General features: G+C 35.7%; 1 protein-coding gene across 1 annotated transcript in view; it reads left to right on the top strand.

Annotated features, from left to right (window-relative positions):
- FER1L6 (fer-1 like family member 6) overlaps nucleotides 1-19,016 on the top strand; it is a 253,827-nt gene that overhangs the window by 102,675 nt on the left and 132,136 nt on the right. The window contains exons 11-15 of the mRNA XM_074266003.1: nucleotides 1,943-2,280; nucleotides 5,338-5,446; nucleotides 5,901-6,084; nucleotides 10,708-10,828; nucleotides 13,443-13,543. Of these exons, the coding sequence (XP_074122104.1) occupies nucleotides 1,943-2,280; nucleotides 5,338-5,446; nucleotides 5,901-6,084; nucleotides 10,708-10,828; nucleotides 13,443-13,543 (853 nt within the window). The remainder of the gene's footprint in view (nucleotides 1-1,942; nucleotides 2,281-5,337; nucleotides 5,447-5,900; nucleotides 6,085-10,707; nucleotides 10,829-13,442; nucleotides 13,544-19,016) is intronic.

The raw sequence follows: 19,016 nt of genomic DNA, 5'->3' as shown, positions 1-19,016 counted from the left end.
AACTTCTTTCTGTAGCCTAAATATTTCCAAGTAAACATCACATTGATTTTGAGGCCTTATTTTTAAAAAATCCAACAAAACACAATAATCAATCACACTTCAAACTGGAAATTGCACTTTCTAATGAGGAGGAGTAAAAAGAGTTGAGATTAGAGATACATAAAGTATGCATATGCCTAAGGCATAATAAGGAATGCTTTTCATAACATTTAAAAAATAAAGGCATATACTTGAATGCCATTCTTTAAAGCACACAAGCATTTTGTGAAGAGTCAAATCATACACTTTGCAGTGAAGGCTCAGTGCCTCTGAATGACAGCAACACTCTAGGGATCAATTTTCAAACTTTGCCCAGGGCAGAAACATGTTTAGTAGAGACTCTTAAGTTCTTTCGATTTCTTAGTTCCTTGCATGATGACTGGCCTTGCCATAAGTACATTAGTCCCTCATGAACCATCAAATAGGGAAGAAATGAGGAAGGAAAAAATTATTGCCTCCTATTCCAGCTCATTTGGAATTACTCCTGTCAGGTTGAGAAGTGAATATATGAGGTTCTTTTACTGATGGGATTCCTTAAGATCAACCTGTTCTCCCCACCGCCCACTACTTCATTTCCATGCATCATTTATTCATTTCTTTGTTTTTCTCATATGTTTTCCAGAAAAGGAGATATAACCTGAAGAATAATGTTAAATGATAATGAATGGCTATATATCCAAGATAATTAGATATTGTCAGAAATAGAAGTTTATCTTTCTTTAAGAATACAAGTTATGAAAGCACTCAAGAAATGAATTCATGGCAATGAAATATTCTATGAGTTGATTATTTTTAAAAGGATTCAGCATAGGGTTGCTTTAAATACTAACCTTCTTACTAAATCTGAAATAGGATTTGCTTTATCTAAATTTGACTCATATGGTATAATAGAACTTCCGCTGTATGATTTAGGATTTTAGGTCTTATAGATCACTTCAAGTTTTGGAGGGTAGGCTTCTTTTTCTACAAAATAAATTCAATAATCTCTAAGACCCTTTCCAGTTTCCAGTGTCTAAAATGTAGATGTGAAAGGCAGCATGGTATATTGAATGGCAGGCCAGCCTTAGAATTAAAAGGACTTGGGTCCAAGGCTTGTTTCTAGTTGTTTGACTATGGACAAATCACTTCACTGACCCAGAGAACTCAAGTTCTCAAAGCTGCAAATAAGTGAATAATCTGTAATAAGGGAGGGGGTTTCCATACTGGGGCTTCCCTACATTAATGAAATCATGACTCAGAGTTGGAAAACAAGCGAACCATGCAACTTTTCAGCAGCAACTTCTTTATTTTCAGAGCAAGGTTCTTCTGCACTTTCAAATTTGCCATCCGAATAACAAGGGCAGCTAGGTGATTCTATGGATAGAGAGCTGGCCCTGGAATCAAAAAGACCTGACTTTAAATCTGTCCTGAGGCATTTATTAGCTATGTGACCCTGCAAAAGGGGCAGCTAGGTGGTATAATATGTAGAGCATTGGGCTGAGAGTCAGGAAGACTCATCTTCCTGAGTTCACTTCTAGCCTCACACATTTACTAATTGTGTGACTCTGGGCAAGTCCTGTAATTCTGTTTACCTCAGTTTCCTCAAGTGTAAATGAGCTGGAGAAGGAAATATCTAACTGCTCCCAGTGTCTTTGCCAAAAAAAAAAACCCAAATGGAGTCATGAAAGTTAAATATGACTAACATGGCTCAACAACAAGACTCGAACAGTTTTTTTTTTTTTTTCCCCTCAGTTTCCTCATATATACAATGGGAATAACAATAGCATCTAATTCTCTGGGTTGTTGTGAGGATGAAATGAAATCATACTTGTAAAGCACTTAATTCAGTTCCTGGCACATAGTAGGTGTTATATAATGTTAGTTATTATATGTTATCATCATCATCATTTATGGATCTCCCTAGGTTTCCTGCCCACCTTTGGACCTGCTTGGATCAATCTGTATGGCTCTCCCAGGAACCATAGCTTGATGGATGATTACCAGGAACTGAATGAAGGCTTTGGAGAAGGGGTCTCATTTAGGGGCCGCATCCTGATAGAAATTGCTGTGGAAATCCTGTCAGGTGGGGCACAGGAGTCTAAGTTTTCAAAGGCTCTGAAGGACCTCAAGCTGTCTAAAGACAAGGCTTCCAAAGCCTTGGGGAAGGATAAGGAGAAAGCTGAGGATGGAAGAGCACACCCACCTACAGATAAGACCAATTCAATGGAGGCTGAAGTAGAACCATTTGATGTCCCACCTGAGGTTAGTCAGAATGAGTTTACAAATATAGCATATGATACTAAGCACAGTGAATACTCGTCCTGAAAAGACTTTCCCCAAATCAGGTGTTTACACATTTTTTTTTCTCCATAGAGTATAAATAAGCTCTCTGGAGGCAAGGATTATTTTCCTTGGTTTTGTATGTCCAGTACAATGCCTTATATATATTGGAGGTTTAATGAATATTTGATGGATTAAATTAGGTTAAACTAATAGTATTAACAATGGTCTAGTATCTATTCTTCAATGTCATCCTCTAAATTTTCTTTCACATATCAATCATCTGCCCTGGTCAAGTTCTTTCAGACTTTTCATAGCCAATAGATTCCCACAGAAATTAAACTAAAAGAAAATAGTAAAGGGTGTGTGTGTGTGTGTGTGTGTGTGTGTGTGTGTGTGTGTGTGTGTGTAAATATAGTATTTCAACAGGTTTATTGCATGGTTACTTTTAGACTTTTCATGATTTTTATTATTTTAGAAATAAACAAAAGGGACATTTTTTGACCATCCAACACAGGGTGATCATTGAGACTCTTCCTCATGATGAGGGATAGACCAAGGGCAAGCTGCAGGATGTGAGAAACCAATTTATTTCTTTTATCCCCTGAAGCTGTAAGATCAAGTAAATCCCAATTAGAGGTGGAGTAAGGAAGGAGATGATCATTGTACACTTTCCTGTTTTCCACTGAGGCAGTGTAGCACAGTAAATAGAGTGCTGGACTTAAAGTCAGAAAAACCTGGGTTTTAATCTCTCCTCTAACCCTTAATAGCTTAGACTTCTCTAAATTTCAAATAAAAATTTCATTTTCAAAATGAAAATATGAGACAAGAGGGTCTCTATGCTCTTCTATCTCTATGATCCTATTATGATATCTGAAAGGTTGCCTTTTCTCAAGTCAATTGGTTCAGAAAAAGATCAAAAGTTAAGTGATGAATAGTTTGTGAATTTCTGATCATCATTTTAGCTTAGATATAGTGAATCATAAAACAAACCACACTTCATAGTCTCTCTATGTAAGATTTTTAGAATTTTTCCACTTATGACCCCTTTTCACCTGAGAAGTTTTTATGCAAACCAAGTATATGGGCATATTAAATAGGTATTAGAGTCAAACATTTACAGGTAATAAATTATAATTTTGCAATCTTCATTCAGTTATTTGGCCCCATATAGGGTCACTCAACACAGAAAAAGCTTTGCTTTATAACAGTTCAGGAGAAAGTTCCAAACTTTTGCCTCTTTCCTTTGGGTTTGATTTCATCTGATCCTCTATTAAATATTATGTTTGCAGACCATAAAATATCTTTCTCTATATCTACAATAGCAACTAGGTGGTGCAGTAGGTAGCACCATGCTTGGACTTTAGAAAGACCTGATTGTGACTCCTGCCTCAGATACTTATTAACTGCTGTGGCTCTGAGCAAGTTACTTATCTGTACGATGGAAATAACAGTAACACCTATTGTATAGGTAATTGAAAGGATCAATGAGATGACAGATGAAGTACTTTGTAAACCTTAAAGCACCATGTAAATACTATTGCAATTATTAGTATTAGTGAAAGATTGAATTCACCATTTCTAACTGTTGTTATCACTATTTATTTAGTTTCCCAAGTTTGAAAGTTTTATATTGTCTCCTTGGCCCTTCTCCTTGTTCCTTTCTCCCATATAAGATTATTAAGTTCTGTTAATTGTCCCTTGAAATATCTTCTATATCTGTCCTTTCTCTGTTCCCACCGTAATCTTGTGCTGTCACCTTCTGATAGCTTTTTCTGCATCCATTTTTATGTAATGTCCTTGGTTGGTTTTCTGGAGGTCTCTGGACCAGCCTTCATTTCAGTAGAGTAATCACCACAAGAATAACCAGGGGTTAAAGTCCAAATCCTTTTTTATCTCTTTCACAATGTAGTTTCCTTGCCTAGGACCTGGCTAGCTTTCTCAGAGGTCTTCCTGAGTTTTGGTTTCAGTGGAGAAGCTAAGGAGGAGAGCCTGCCACCACAGTGGTGTGAGATGGAGTGAATGAATCTGCCTCTCAGTCCCTGAGTTTGTCCCAGCTTATATGCTCTACACTGAGTATAAACCAATCATTATATCACATTATATCACTAGGAAACCATTATTTGTTGTAAGATTAAATCAGTCATACTGAACTTAGAGAACTATTAATCACCATGCTAAACTAGACAACCATTGTCTTTATCAATTCCACTGAGTTAGCACCTTGTAAGAATCCTTATTTCAAGTACAGAACTCTGGTCCATAACATATATGCATATGTATATATATATATATATATATATATATATATATATATATATATATATATATATATATATATATAAACATGCATATTTACTTTAACTGATTTAACGCAGATTGACTTTTACCTTATTTTAAAATAAAATATTTTAAGGGCAAACCTTAGGTTATATCTAGTTCTCCTATTAATCATAACATGTTTAGATCAGAATGCTCTATCTTTCTTTTTAAACCCACCCTTATTTTTAACTTTCCTGACTTCAAATCACACACACACACACACATACACACACACATACACACACACACACACACACACACACATTTACTTAAATTCTCTGAGTTCTAATTTCCTCCTATAAAATGAGAAGATTAGACTATTGATCAACAAGGTTCTTCCCATGATTCTTTATAATAATGACTACAACAAAAGTACACTAATAGGTTCTTACCATAATGCAAAACAGATCGAGTCATTTACTAATTCAACAAAAAATATATTGAGAGCCTACTCTGTGTAAGGTTCAGTTAGGTGCTCTGGATGGATTTTCAGAATTAAAATTAGATTTACCTGTTCTCACTAAACACAGGGACAATAAAATGCCATTTTGAGCTAATGTAATAATTCATCTGGAAGTTGTTGCAGGATCAACACTTTGAATATTGGGTCAGGTAAACACTGATGATTCAGCATCTTGGAAGAATGACAAATTCATCAAATGAACAAACTAAAAGCCCCAAGTTGATGTTATTGAATATATGTTATCTTTTCTATAGATTGTACCAGAAAAATATGAAGATTTTCTACTCTTTGGAGCATTTTTTGAAGCTACCATGATTGATCGGAAAATTGGAGACAAACCTATTAGCTTTGAGGTTTCTGTAGGTAAGCCTGATCTAGCTCCTTTTATGGTGGGGATTAATTCAATCTAGATAGCTATATATTACTATAACAACTCTTGTTCAGAATATTGCAATTAGATAGGAGAAAGCTTTAACTCTACTCCAACAGGAAAACAAAACAAAACACACTTTTAGTGAACTTATTTCCAGAGTAACCTCCTTTATTTTGATCTTTCATTTCTGAATCAGTATGTTAGACTAAAGGTAGGGTAGACCAAAGAGAGGACAAGAAAAATTCCACTAAATCTTTGGGAAGAAAATAGATTTAGTGCAATTTGGTTTAGTCATGCTGGAATTTTGAGCCTTAAGTCAATTCAACAAAAATTTGGGGCCAGGCATTGTGGATATAGTGCCTATCCTCAGGGTGCTTATATTTTATTGGAAAGAAATAACATCAATCTTACTGCCTCTTCTCATTCTTAATTTCCTCTTTAAAGGTAACTTTGGAAATCTGATTGATGGGGGCTCTTACCATGGGAGTAAGAAGAAATCTCCAGAAACATCAGAAGAGGAAAATGCACCCTTGCTTCAGGAAGGCCACACAGACTCTGCCCATGACATTACTATCCCTTCCATGTCCACCACACACCCCGAGAAGCCCCTGGTGACAGAAGGGAACAGGTGGGGAATATCAGCCTTGATGATTAGTTTAGTTTCTGGGAAAGGCTCTGGGCCTTCCCCTGCAGGGTATGGTTTGACAGCTCCTTCATGTCACCAGACACAGATACTCCAGTATTCCTAGAACTAGTTAATCTATGAGTATCATTCTCCACTTTAATATCCTAGCAAAAGCTCATTGAGTAGAAACAGGCAGGCAGCACATTTAAAGGTGTAATCATAATGATTAATGGAATGATACCATTCACTTATAGAGCCTTTTCATTCAGGCATTTCAAAGGTTCTGAGTACACTGAGTAGATTCAGGGGAGCACTGGAGTAGTAAATATTTAGGGCTTCTTTCAGCTCCAAGATTCTGTGATTTTGTGATTTTAAACTTTTAAGCTAAAATGGACCTTAGAGATCACCTAATGAGGAGAGGAGGGGAGAGTTATACATAAACATATGTGTGTGTGTGTGTGTGTGTGTGTATATATATATATACATATATATATATATATATATATATCTTTTTAAATTTTAAAGTATTATATTCATGCCAGTTATTATTATTACTACTATCATGTCAGAATTTTTCAATTCATAGAGAAGAAAAATGAGACCCCAAGAAATCTAATACAATCTAATACAATTCAATGAACATTTTTTGAGTGTTGAATATTTTCAAAGTACTGGAGATACAAAGACAAAAATCAGAATATGATCTCTGCCCCCTAGAAACCTATGTTCTCCAGGAAAAATGACAACATATAATTAGAGGTATATATATATATATATATATATATATATATATATATATATATATATGATGGTTTGGGGAAGGAGGAGACACTGTGTTAAATTCTACATTTACAAAGAATGGAGAAAACATACAAACATATATTTATGAACAAAGGTATGTACTGGATCAATTGGAGATAATTAGAGATAATCAACAGAAGAAAGTTGCTAGAATTAAGGAGGCTTATTTCTAATTTGGAAAAAAAGGGAGCTCCCATGGTAGTTTTTCATCAAATCCTTCTTTGATCTATTGTTCCTTGCTATCCAAGGGGGACAGAAAAAGCAAGTAGTTATTGGATTCTCAATTTCTGCCATTCCTTATAGACCTATGTATGCACCAACAACTAACTCACTAATTTCTTAGGGTAGTTAAAAGTGAATTTTTCAAGTTCTATTATTTTCAAATTTATTTCTTTCCTACTGAGTGAGGGCCAACTTCCAGAATTTTCCTTCCTCCTTTGCCCCCACAATGCTCTTACAGATCTCTCCTTTTTTCTTCTTCAGTTTTCCCTACTTTCCATCTCTATATATTGCCACATATCTTGAGACAGAAATCCTATCCTTCCCAGTTATTGAAACCGGAAAAGGGAAAACTATTGCAGCACTGGCTGTTGAATAATCCATATTAGAACCAATTGAAATATCACTCCGGAATTTATTTAATCATAGAAGCCTTAGGGTAATCATTTTACCTGAGATGGAATAAAGATGGCAGTTTGGTTCCTGACCTTTTCTCTTCCTGATACAATAACAAACATAAATTTCTGCCAAGAATCTATTTGGCTCCTCTTACAATAGATCAGACATCTGTTTGGTTATTATCCTGCAGAACAGACTGCAGGGGCTTCTTTGCTAATTTTATCATTTCCTTTAAAACACATTTTAGCTGCAGCAAACCTTAAGACCCTTCCAAGATGAAATTCATGTTTCAGCTGTATAGAACAGAGGGAAAAAATATAAGTCTCTTAATGAATATACCATTCACATTTATCAGTTACCATCTCCAATTCCAACCATCCTACTAATTCACATCCTTTGACTCCAGGTCTAATTGTTTTTCTGGTCAACCGTACTGCTTTCTTTTCTTCACTAGACTCTTATTTGTATGCGTCTCGGTTCATGTCAATAAGAATAGCTTCTCTACTTTCTCTACTTTCTCTACTTATCCTAGAAGGGTGGAACAGACAGAGTTCATTCAAGTCAATGATCACATTTTATTGAGGAGAGAAGAAAAAAATTATTTTCTCAGTAGAACTTGGACCAGAACCCACAGCTTTTAGAAGCTGTGGCATTTTGTAGTGTCCCATTAGTTATTAGGGACCATATAATTATTTACCTTTCAAAGGGAAAAAAAAAGTTTATCTGACTAATCCTACTCCATCTGGATCATATGAGTTCTTCCAGCATTCCTGCAGACAATTTATGTCATGTTTGATAAAAATCAGTACAATATAAAAAAAAAAAGATCACTGGATTTAGAATCAGGGATGAAGATGTAACAAGGGTAGAGAAATGTGATTTTTTTTGTCCCAAGATGCAAAAATGCAAAGGGTATTGACAGTGCTTATACTCTTTCAGCAATGGAGAAACAATTGAGTTTAGAATTCAGCAAGAATAATTAATTTTATTTATTTATTTGGGGAGGCAATCAGGATTAAATAACTTGTCCAGGATCACAAGCTAGTAATTGTCTCAGGCTAGATTTAAACTAAGGTCTGTCTGATTTTAGGCCTCGTACTCTATTTGCTATGCCATCTAGTTGCCCCAAGAATAATTAATTTTATTTATTTGGTATATTTGGAAGAATTGCACATGATTGGCTTGTAATGGATTGCTTGTTGTCTAGAGGGAGTGAGGAAGGAAAGAGAAAAAACATTTGGAACATGGGGTTTTGAAGAGGTGATTGTTGAGAACTTTCTTCCTATGTGTTTGGAAAAATAAAAAGCTATTAAAATAGCAAAAAATTATTTATTTGGGGAGCAAAATTGGACCGGGTAACTTGGGCAGGCTCCCATAGCTACTAAGTATTGGAAGCAGGATTTTTGAACAGAAATCATCCTGACTCTAGTCTCAGTATTCTATCCATTGTGCCACCTATAGCTAAACCTCAAGAATAATTAATTTTAAAAGGAACTCACCAGATGGTGAGAACTCTTTCCCTCTCCACCTTTGGCAATGGAGTAGATTTATTGTGTTCCAGGTGTCCATTGGTCACCTGAAGTGAATTTGTTTTTAAAAAACATTAAATTAAGAATATATATAATATGTATATTATATATATATATATATTTTTTTTTTGTAAATTCAGACCTTAGATCCCTCCCCCCCACCTAAAATGTAACTACTTAGATTCAACCCTAGAAACATCATTTACCATCTAGATGACCTTGGATAAGTTATTTTTATCTCTTTGAGTCTGTTTCTGCTTCTATGAAATGGGGATCTTAAAATCTGTCCTGCCTAACTGGCAGGGTTGGCTTGTGATTAACAGGATTAAATGTGACAGTATCTCTAAAGTCTCTGTGACCCTTAATGCATTATTAAAAAGTCATCCATTATTATTAGAGTTTTTATTCTTGTGGCCTCCTAAATGTTATTTATTAATTTTATGTTCCTCTGTTCCCATTCAATGTCCAAAGAATGAGTGCTCAGTCTATTGTTCTCGGACAAATCCTTGAAAGTATAAAGGATGTAGCTTTGTGTGTTAGTGTGTGTGTTTCCCAGTCAATTCAGTCATATCCAACTCTATGACTCCATTTGGGTTTTTCTTGACAAAGATACTGAGTGTTTTGCCATCTCCTTCTCCACCTCATTTTATAGATGAGGAAATCGAAGCAAATAGAGATAAGTGATTTGCTCAGGGTCCAATAGTTAGTAAGTGTCTGAGGCCAGGTTTGAACTCAGGTGTTCCTGACTACAGACTGGATCCCCTACTTATTGTGCCACTTCACTGCCCATGATATGTAGCCCGATTATCTCAACAATAAAAACTCATTATCAAATATTTTTGTATTATTTTGTCTTTGTTCCTAGGCAAATGAAGCACTTAATGAATGTTTACTGAATCAAAATCCAAGATTTTATAAATATTTTTAAGATTTGTAAAGCAATTTACATTGGTTATTTTGCGTTTCATAAGTCAATAGTATAATGTTCTAGTGCCAAAATGTAGTGTTCTCGGTGGTAAATGTAATGTTCTTGTTTCCGTTTTTTGGAGGTCTTGGGGTAGCCTTGGTTTCAGTAATCACCACAAGAATATCCAGGTGTTAAAGTGAAAAAGTCTGTATTTTCTCCTTTGCTTGTTGCTCAGCTAGCTTTCTGATGGCTTTCAGAGAAGCTTTTGTCTCAGTGGGAGAAGTACAGGAGGCCAGGCCAGCCACCAGGAGCCTGATGGAAGATGGAATTGAATCTCTCTCTCCTTGGTTCTCAGTTTATATGCTCTACACTGAATATAAACCAATCATTATATCTTTAGGAAACCATTATTTGTTGTAAGATTAAATCAATGATAATGAACTTAAAGAACTATTAAGCACCACACTAAACTAGATAACCATTGTCTCATCAATTCTACTTACTTAACACCTTGTAAGAATCCTTGTTTAAGAGTGTTGGCCCTTAACACAATAGCACAAGTATTATAATTCTCATTTTATGGATGAGAACACTGAGGCTCAAAGATATGAAACTATTTCCCCAGTCTCACAATAATCTTTAAGTATCAGAGTCAGTCTTTGAGCCCAGGTTTTGCTGACTACAGGTTGAGTATTCTTTCTCTTATTCTACTCTGCCTTTCTGAAACCTGTTTTATTCTTAACCAGCTATGGTATCCAATGTCTTTCACAGGAATTATCACTACTTGCCATTTGAGGCTAAGAAACCATGTGTCTACTTCATGAGCTCATGGGGAGATCAGACCTTCAGACTCCACTGGTCCAATATGCTGGACAAAATGGCTGACAGCCTCGTAAGTGTTTTTTAATGGGGTGAAAGTCTTTGAAATGAAAGAACCAGAGGGATAAAAAACATTTCTCAGCTGTCTAGGAGAGAGCCTTGGCTTGAGTTTCACTAAAAATTTACTAAAGTTACGCAATATATAAGAATTTCTGTTCATTCCTCTACCCCCCTTTCCCTTTTCCATCCTTCAACTCAATCTAGGAACAAGAAATTTCTTTTGTAAAATGCAAACTTTCTTCAAAGATAGAGGGTTATAGAGGTGTAAGCTAGATTTTAAAAAACCGAGCTCTATTGATACAAAGCCAATTCCGAGGTAACAAAAATTTTCTTTTGTACAATGTAAACTTTCCTCAAAGATAGAGGGCTCCAGAACTGTGAGCTAGATTTTTTTAAAGCAAGTTCTATTGATACAAAGCCAATTCCAAGGTAACTGTAACATGGAGCCTTTGTTTGACATATACAACCTCTACTTTGTTACTCAGCCCAACTCCCTACACTATCATGGATCTTTCGATCAATATTCTCCCTCTGTTCATACCTGAACTTTCATCTCTTATTTTTTAATGAGAAGTTTTGCCTCTTTTAAATAGAATTTTAGACATCAGTAAACAGATGGGGTAGAAGGGCCTTTTCCTTCTGTTAAATTATGCCTAGCTATTTGGCAGATGGTTTCATCCATGTGTAAAGGCTGGTTCTTCTATTTTGGGCAAATATGTTTCTAAGATTACTAACTCAATTACATTTAAATATTTATTGTTGGAGGTGGTGTTCTGTCATTTTCAGTCATGTCTGACTCTTTTTTACCTCATTTGAGGTTTTTTTTGGGCAAAGATCCTGGACTTATCAATTTCCTTCTCCAACTCATTTTCCAGATGACGAAACTGAGGTAAACAAGGTGAAGTGACCTAACTAGGATCACTCGGTTAGTATGTGACTGAGGCTAGATTTGAACTCAGGAAAATGAAACTTCCTGATTCCAAGCTCAGCACTTTATCCACTGTGCCATCAGGTTGTCTTCAGTAATAACCTAGAGCTTCCTATAATTTTCCAAGCCTAGTACTCTATCCACTGAGCTACCTAGTTGCTCTATTTGTAATTATCACAAGTTGTGTATTCAACATGGTGCTAGCTTGGAATTAATCAGGACAAGATTCCTTCTCTCATGGAGCTTACACTCTTGAAAGAAACTATATCAGCTGATAGGAGCAGCCAGGTGGAACAGTAGGTAGAAAAAGAGATTAGAGTCAGGAAAACTCGAGTGTAAATCTTGTCTCAAACACTAATTAGTTGTTCGACTCCAAGCAAGACACTTGATGTCTTTTTGCTTCAGTTTCTTCAACTATGAGATAGGGACTTATAAAAGCAACTATTGTGAAGGGTTATTTTGAAATCAAATGAATTAACACAAGCAAAATGCTCTGTAAACCTTAAGGCTCTATTAAATATATATTATTATTAATACATAAACTATATATATATGTACATATATGTATGCACATACATATGTAACTATAACACCAAATCATATATATTAAAATAGAGGGAAGTAGGATGATATATTACAAAGAGAATCTGGATTTACCTCCCAACACTGCTAGTTACTACTTGTACAACTTTGGATAAGTCATTAAAATTCTCTGATGTTCAGTTTCCTCTTTTACAAAATGAGAAATTTGTAAGGTTTCTTTTAACTTAAAATTTGTGATTCCTCCTAGTGTTTTTTCTTAGCTCATAAATGATAACTGAAAATATGATACTACAAGAATTTCAGAAGGGGGAAAAATGTGGAGAGAAAAGAGCTTCCAGTATAGAACCTGAGAGGAAGCCAGCATTGGTGGTTGGGTATAAGGAGGGTGGTGGATAGAAGATTAAGAATAAGTGATCAGGTAGGTAGAGAACTAATCAACCAATTGATAAACATACATTAAGCACCTATTGAAAAGAGTCATACAAGCATGGGAAAAAAGATACTAGAAGAAAGTGGTAGTCAGTATCAATAGCTTCAGAAATCAAGAAAACACAAGGACTTTAAAAAGGGACTGAATTTTGAAATATAGCAATCTTTACCAATTTTGGAGAATGCAGTTTCAGTTGAGTATTATGGTAGGAAGCTGGATGGCATGTGGTTAAAATGTGAAGGAGTGGCAATTGTGAGTATTGATGACTTTCTAGGAGCCTGGTAATTAAAGGGAGGAGAGATATAGGAAGATAACTTAAAGAAATGTCAGGGTTTGCTGAAGGCTTTTTAAGATTGAGGAAGACTTCACTATGTTTGTAGGATCCAGTAGGTTAGAAGGGCTCGAAAATGAGAGAGAAGCATTGAAAGATGTGGCTAGTGCCTGGAAGAAACAGGAGAGATTTGGATCAAATTGGGTTTCTATTTGTATCCCCAAGGCCTAGCAAGGGTCTAGCCTTTAGGATACTTAATAACTATATGCTGAATAATTGTTTAATTAATTAATATCTAGTATAATATTCAGTCCTGGATATAAAAAAATCTGGGGAACAATCCTCCCCAACATGGTATCACATAAAATTAGACAAATGCAACATAATCACAGCAGGTAACAAGTAAGACCTATCTGAAGTAACTCATGAATTTCTTCTCTGCTTTTTGTTTTCAGGAAGAAAATATAGAAAATGTAAAAGAACTGATCAAAGTTTCAGAAGAGGAGTCAGAAAGCAAAATAAAAGCTGCTCTCAACAACTTTATTAGTCAAAGCAGGTACTCAAGAGAAATGTCTCTATTTAATTAGTTGGAAGCTATAGAGCAGGTTCTGGGGGCAAAATGAAACAAAATAAAACCTCTTCTGAGAAAAGTTTTTAACTACTTGGAAAAACTGACTATGCAGATAAAGCCACCATTTGACAATTTAAAATTCCTAATTACTTACAGATTTTTAAAAACAGTACAACAAAAAATTTTTTCAATGTCTTCTGCACTTTTTGTCATTTCTTCTCCATGTTTTCTTTTTACTAATTAAATTTTCTTTTATTATTGTTTTCAAACAGAGATGTTGAAAATTCTTTTTTAAATCCAAGTTTCGCTCCCTCCCTTCTCCTTCTCAGATCCATTGAAAAGGCAATAACAATAAAATCTATTACAAGGCAAATTTCCATATTAATGTGTTCAAAAAAAAAGAGAAAAAAATACTTCAACCTGCATTCTGAGTCATTAGTTATTTCCTTATTTTTAGGTAATTGTATCAAAAGTTAAACTTCATAGATTTTTCTCAAACAAATTTGAATAATTCAATGATTCTTGTTTCCTTCCATTGATGCATAAGCTTTTTTTTAACCTTTTTTTTTCTTGATGCCTTTTATTTGGACAAAACAGCATATTTATTTCTGATACCTCTCTTTCCCCCCACCCCTGTCCAAGCAGCTTCTATTAGCCACTAAAAAAAATAATTAAACAAACAATAGGAGAGCTAAGTCTGATAGCATTTGCAACATTCTACACCTAAAGTTCCCCCCCCTCCAAGAAAAGGGAAAAGTGTGATACTTTATCTCTTTTCCAAGACTAAGATTAATTATCAGTACTATTATTAATTATTAGTACTTAATAGTTAACATATATATGACACTTCAAGGTTTGTGAAGTACTCTACATAAATGATCTCATTTGAGCCTCCAAATAACCTGTGAGGTATGCTCATCTTATGGTATAAGTTCTATAAAACATTCGGCTCTTCAACCTACTCATTTCACCCCATTTCAAACACAGATAATCCTACTTTGATCTTGCTGTCACCAAAAAACATACCATTCTCCATGTTTGAGAATGCTGAAATCTCCTTATCTGAAATTTATTGGCTTTCCACAACTTCATCTGCCTTCTGAAACCAAGCTTCCTCATTTATCCCTCAGTTTTTTTTTCCCCAGCCCATCACCCCTGTACTAAACAGTTTTGTATCTTTCCCTATTTGTATTCATTTGGTGAACTAGTTTAACTTAACAATGTCCTCTTCTCTTAAATCTCCCGCATCCTCAAAATAAAACAAAAAACCCTTATCATATTGCCAATTGTGCCATGTTATCTCTCAGCCTTGAATCATTCTCACATCAACTGCCTTTGTTATTATATATATATATATATATATATATATGTATATATACATATATATACATATATATATATATATATGTTGTTGAATGAAGGTAGAGAAAATCATGGGTTTACCAAAAATTTAAATTATACAATCTCAAATGAGTTTTTGCTGCCACCAGACAATCCTACTATACTTCTATTAATTCAGCACTCCACTTTCCACATTTGCTCATCCAAACCTTTTCATCTCAGTTCAAATCTTTCTCCATCTCTCTCTCCCTCCCTCCCTCTCTCTCCTCTTTCCTTCCTTCCTTCCTTCCTTCCTTCCTTCCTTCCTTCCTTCCTTCCTTCCTTCTTTCCTTCCTTCCTTCTTTCCTTCCCTCCTTCCTTCCTCTTCCTTCCTCCCTTCCCTCCTTCCTTCCCTCCTTCTGATGAGAATTAGGTAAGAAGTATCTAAATGAAATTAGGTTTAATTGAGCTCTAATGGGAGGTTCAGGGTACAAGGAGTCAAATAGAGCTCTCCTGCAACCCCTTTGGATTCAGTGCAAGGATACAAAGTTAAATGAGGTCTAGTAGTTGTGCAAGAGTTCTCTGTAAAGAAATTTACAGACCCCAAAACCTAGATTAATAAAAGAGGTTTATTATGGGGTTTGGAAGTAAGGTTGAAAGGTAGAAAGACACCAGGGCCAGGGCTGGCACCGGGTGGACAGCAACCCTTGACATGGCTGACATAAGGATGCCATGTTTGGGACTCCTGCAAAGAGTAGACTCCAGGGTTCCCTTTTTTATAATCTAAAGGGGCTTGTGGGTGAAGTCAAAGGTTGGCTCCTGGCTGAAATTCAGCCAGGGTTAGAATTTGAATAGAATTCAATGGGTTTTTAGATAAGGAGAAAGCTGTTTGTGGAGGTTGGGAAACCTGAGCAGATCATTAGAATGGGGGCTGGGACAGCCCAAGTTAGCTCAGATCCGATGGGGGCTGGGAAAGTCTGGATATCTCCTATTGGAATTCATGGGAGTTGGGAATTAGAAAGCAATCTTAACCCACATCACATCCTTCCTTCCTTCCTTCCTTCCTTCCTTCCTTCCTTCCTTCCTTCCTTCCTTCCTTCCTTCCTTCCTTCCTTCCTTCCTTCCTTCCTTCCTCCCTTCCTCCCTTCCCTTCTTCCCTCCTTTCCTTCCTTCTTACCTCCCCTCCTTCCTTCCTCTCTTCCTCCCTCCCCTACTTCCTTCCTCCCTCTCATCTTTCTTCCTCCTTCCCTCCTTCTCTTCCTTCCTTTCCTCCCTTCTTCCCTACCTCTTTCCTTCTTTCCTCCCCTTCCAATCTACCCTTCCTCCCTCTATCCCTTTTTCACTTTCTTCCTCCCTCTGTCCACATAGGATATCATACTCTCTTACCTACAAGATGCTTTTAAAAGAATTTTTTTCTCTTTTGGTCTTCTGAATCCACCCAAGATATCTTGGTGTTTATTGGCTAGATTTCTTTCTTAAGGACTAGTTCTTAAATCAAAACTAATCTGATTCTCATTGACCACCAGCATATCCTAGGCCAAGCTCCAAGTGCTCATTGTTCTGATTAAATGTAAATAGCAATTATTTGCTTTGGCCAGAAACCCTGAGCGTCTTCCCCTCCCAAATTTATTTATTTAGGGTTTAATTTTTTGGATTAGGTGAAAGAGGAGATTCTTTGCTTCATTTGTGACCTAGCCTTAATCACTGAATGGGTGCAGTCTCAGTCAAATTGAAAGCTGTTGAAGACCTTGTCTTCAAAAGGCCAAGGTCTCCCAATGTATCTAGAACCATCTCTAGTCATCCTAATCTGTATCTGGTCCCTGGATTCAGATGGCTCTGGAGGGGAAAGTGAGCAAATGACCTTACAATTAAATCCAATTCACTTGCATGTCATGGTACCACATCCCTGATGTCACAGTCCTCTTAGAGAATAAAGGACAAACAATGACAATCCTGTATCTTCCAAAAAATTTCCTCCTCTGTCATCCTCACTCTTTTATTTATCTTCTATCTTTCCTGTTTTTCCTACTGCCTACAAATTTGCTCGTGTTCCCCATCTCAAAAAAAATTTGATCCTTCCATCTTTTCCACTATCTTATAACTCTTTTCTCTTTGTGGCAAAACAGTCTTTGAGAAGGCTGTCTACAGTAGAAACTTCTTCTTCCTCTCTTCACAACTCCTTAACATCCAGCTTCTCGCCTCCATCTTTTCACTGAAACTACTCTTTTTAAAGTTACCAATATTTTCTAAATTGACAAATCCTTTGGTCTTTTCTTCATTCCCATCCTTTTTGATCTCTTTTCAGCCTTTGACACAGCTGATCATGTTCTGCTCTTTGATACTTTATTAGTTTTAGGTTTACAGAATAGTCTCCTCTATTGCTCCTTCTCAGGCTCTTTTGCTGGATTCTCATCCATATCATATATGTAACTATAGGTATTCCACAGAGTTGTGTTTTGGGTCCTCTTCTTTTTTCCTTCTATATTACTTTACTTGGAAATGTCATCAGCTCTCCTGGATTTAATTATAATCTTTGTGTTGCTGATTTTTAAATCTACCTTTCCTGTCCCAGTCTCTCTGTTGACTTCTCATCTTCAACATCTTGAACTGAACATCCAGTAGATACCTTAAACTAAAAATGTTCAAAACTGAACTTATTATCTTTTCTCCTTCAACCCATTTTCCCCTTGATAAATTTTCTATTACTGTTGAGGACAACACCATCTTCCCTTGAACTTATCTTGGATTCCTCACTAACTCTCACCTCCCATATTCAAGCTGTTGTGAAGGCCTATTGATTTCAGCTTTGCAATATTTCTTGAGAATACTCTCTTCTTTCTCTTTTCATTGATACCACTCTAGTGCAGACACTCATCACCTACTGCTTGAAGTATTGTAATACTCAACTGGTTATTCTATTTAGCTCAAGCCCCTTCCCACCTTAATGGTTAAAAATCTTTCATTTAACCATTAAAGCATAGGTATGGTTATGTTAATCCTCCACTCAATAAAAACTCCAGTGTTTTCTTATAATCTTCAAGACCAAATACAAAATCTTCTGTTTGGCATATAAAGCCCTTTATAACCCATGCCTTTGTTATTCTTTAGTCATCTTACACTTTTATACTTCCCCATTTATTCTTTGTACCAGCGAAAATTACTTCCTCGCTATTCCACAAACAAGACACTCCATGTGTAGGCTGCAAGAATTTTGTCTGGCTGTCCTCCATGTCTGGAATCATTTTGCCAATTTGCTTTCATGTTTTTATTCAAGTTTCAATTAAAACCTTATCTTCCAAAAGGTTTCACCAATCCCCTTTAATTCTAATGCCTTCCCTCTGTTAATTATTTCCTTTTAATTATTTTCTATTTATCTTGTATATAGTCTATCTATCTAAATATATCTGTTTGTTGTCTTCCCCATTAGATAAAAGTCTCTTGCTTTATTTATCTCTTGCCTTTCTTTGTATCTTAAGCATTTAGCACAGTGCCTGGCACATAGCAGGAACTCAATAAAATTCTTATTGACTGACTGATGAACTGAGGCTGAGAAAGGTTAAGCAATTTTCTCATAGTCACACAGCTAGTAAATATCTAAGAAGGAACTGGGTCTTCCTGACTCTAAATCCATTACACTATCTACTATGCCAGGCTACTTCATTATAAATAAATAATATTTGATGTAATTTTCTTTTACTCTATTGTGGTCATTTTGATTCTTGCTTTCCTGGTTCACTCTGTTTCAGTTCATTCTGTTTTATTATGTATCTCTGAATTTTTTATATTGGTATTTATTATTCCATAATAATATCCTATTATATCCATACAGCACAACTTGTTTAGCCATTCCTCTTTCTATGTATTCCACTACAGAGCTAGGTGAATAAAGTATCACATTTAGAATTAGGAAAACAGCCTACTGTCTCAAAAACTTTCTATCTGTGTGATCCTTGTCAAATCACTTAACATTTCTCAGTCTCAATTTCTTTATCCATAAAAATTAGAATAATAAATAGTACTTTCCTCACATAGTTGTTATGAAGTTCTAATTGAATAACTAATTTAAAGGACTTTACAAACTTTAAGACACTAAATACATGCTAGCTATTAGATTATGATGATGGTGATGGTGATGATG

Source organism: Sminthopsis crassicaudata, chromosome 1 (genome assembly GCF_048593235.1).
Source record: "Sminthopsis crassicaudata isolate SCR6 chromosome 1, ASM4859323v1, whole genome shotgun sequence".
In the NCBI taxonomy this organism is placed as follows: domain Eukaryota; kingdom Metazoa; phylum Chordata; class Mammalia; order Dasyuromorphia; family Dasyuridae; genus Sminthopsis; species Sminthopsis crassicaudata.
Note: the sequence above shows the minus strand (reverse complement) of the source record. Positions and strands in the feature narration are given on the sequence as shown.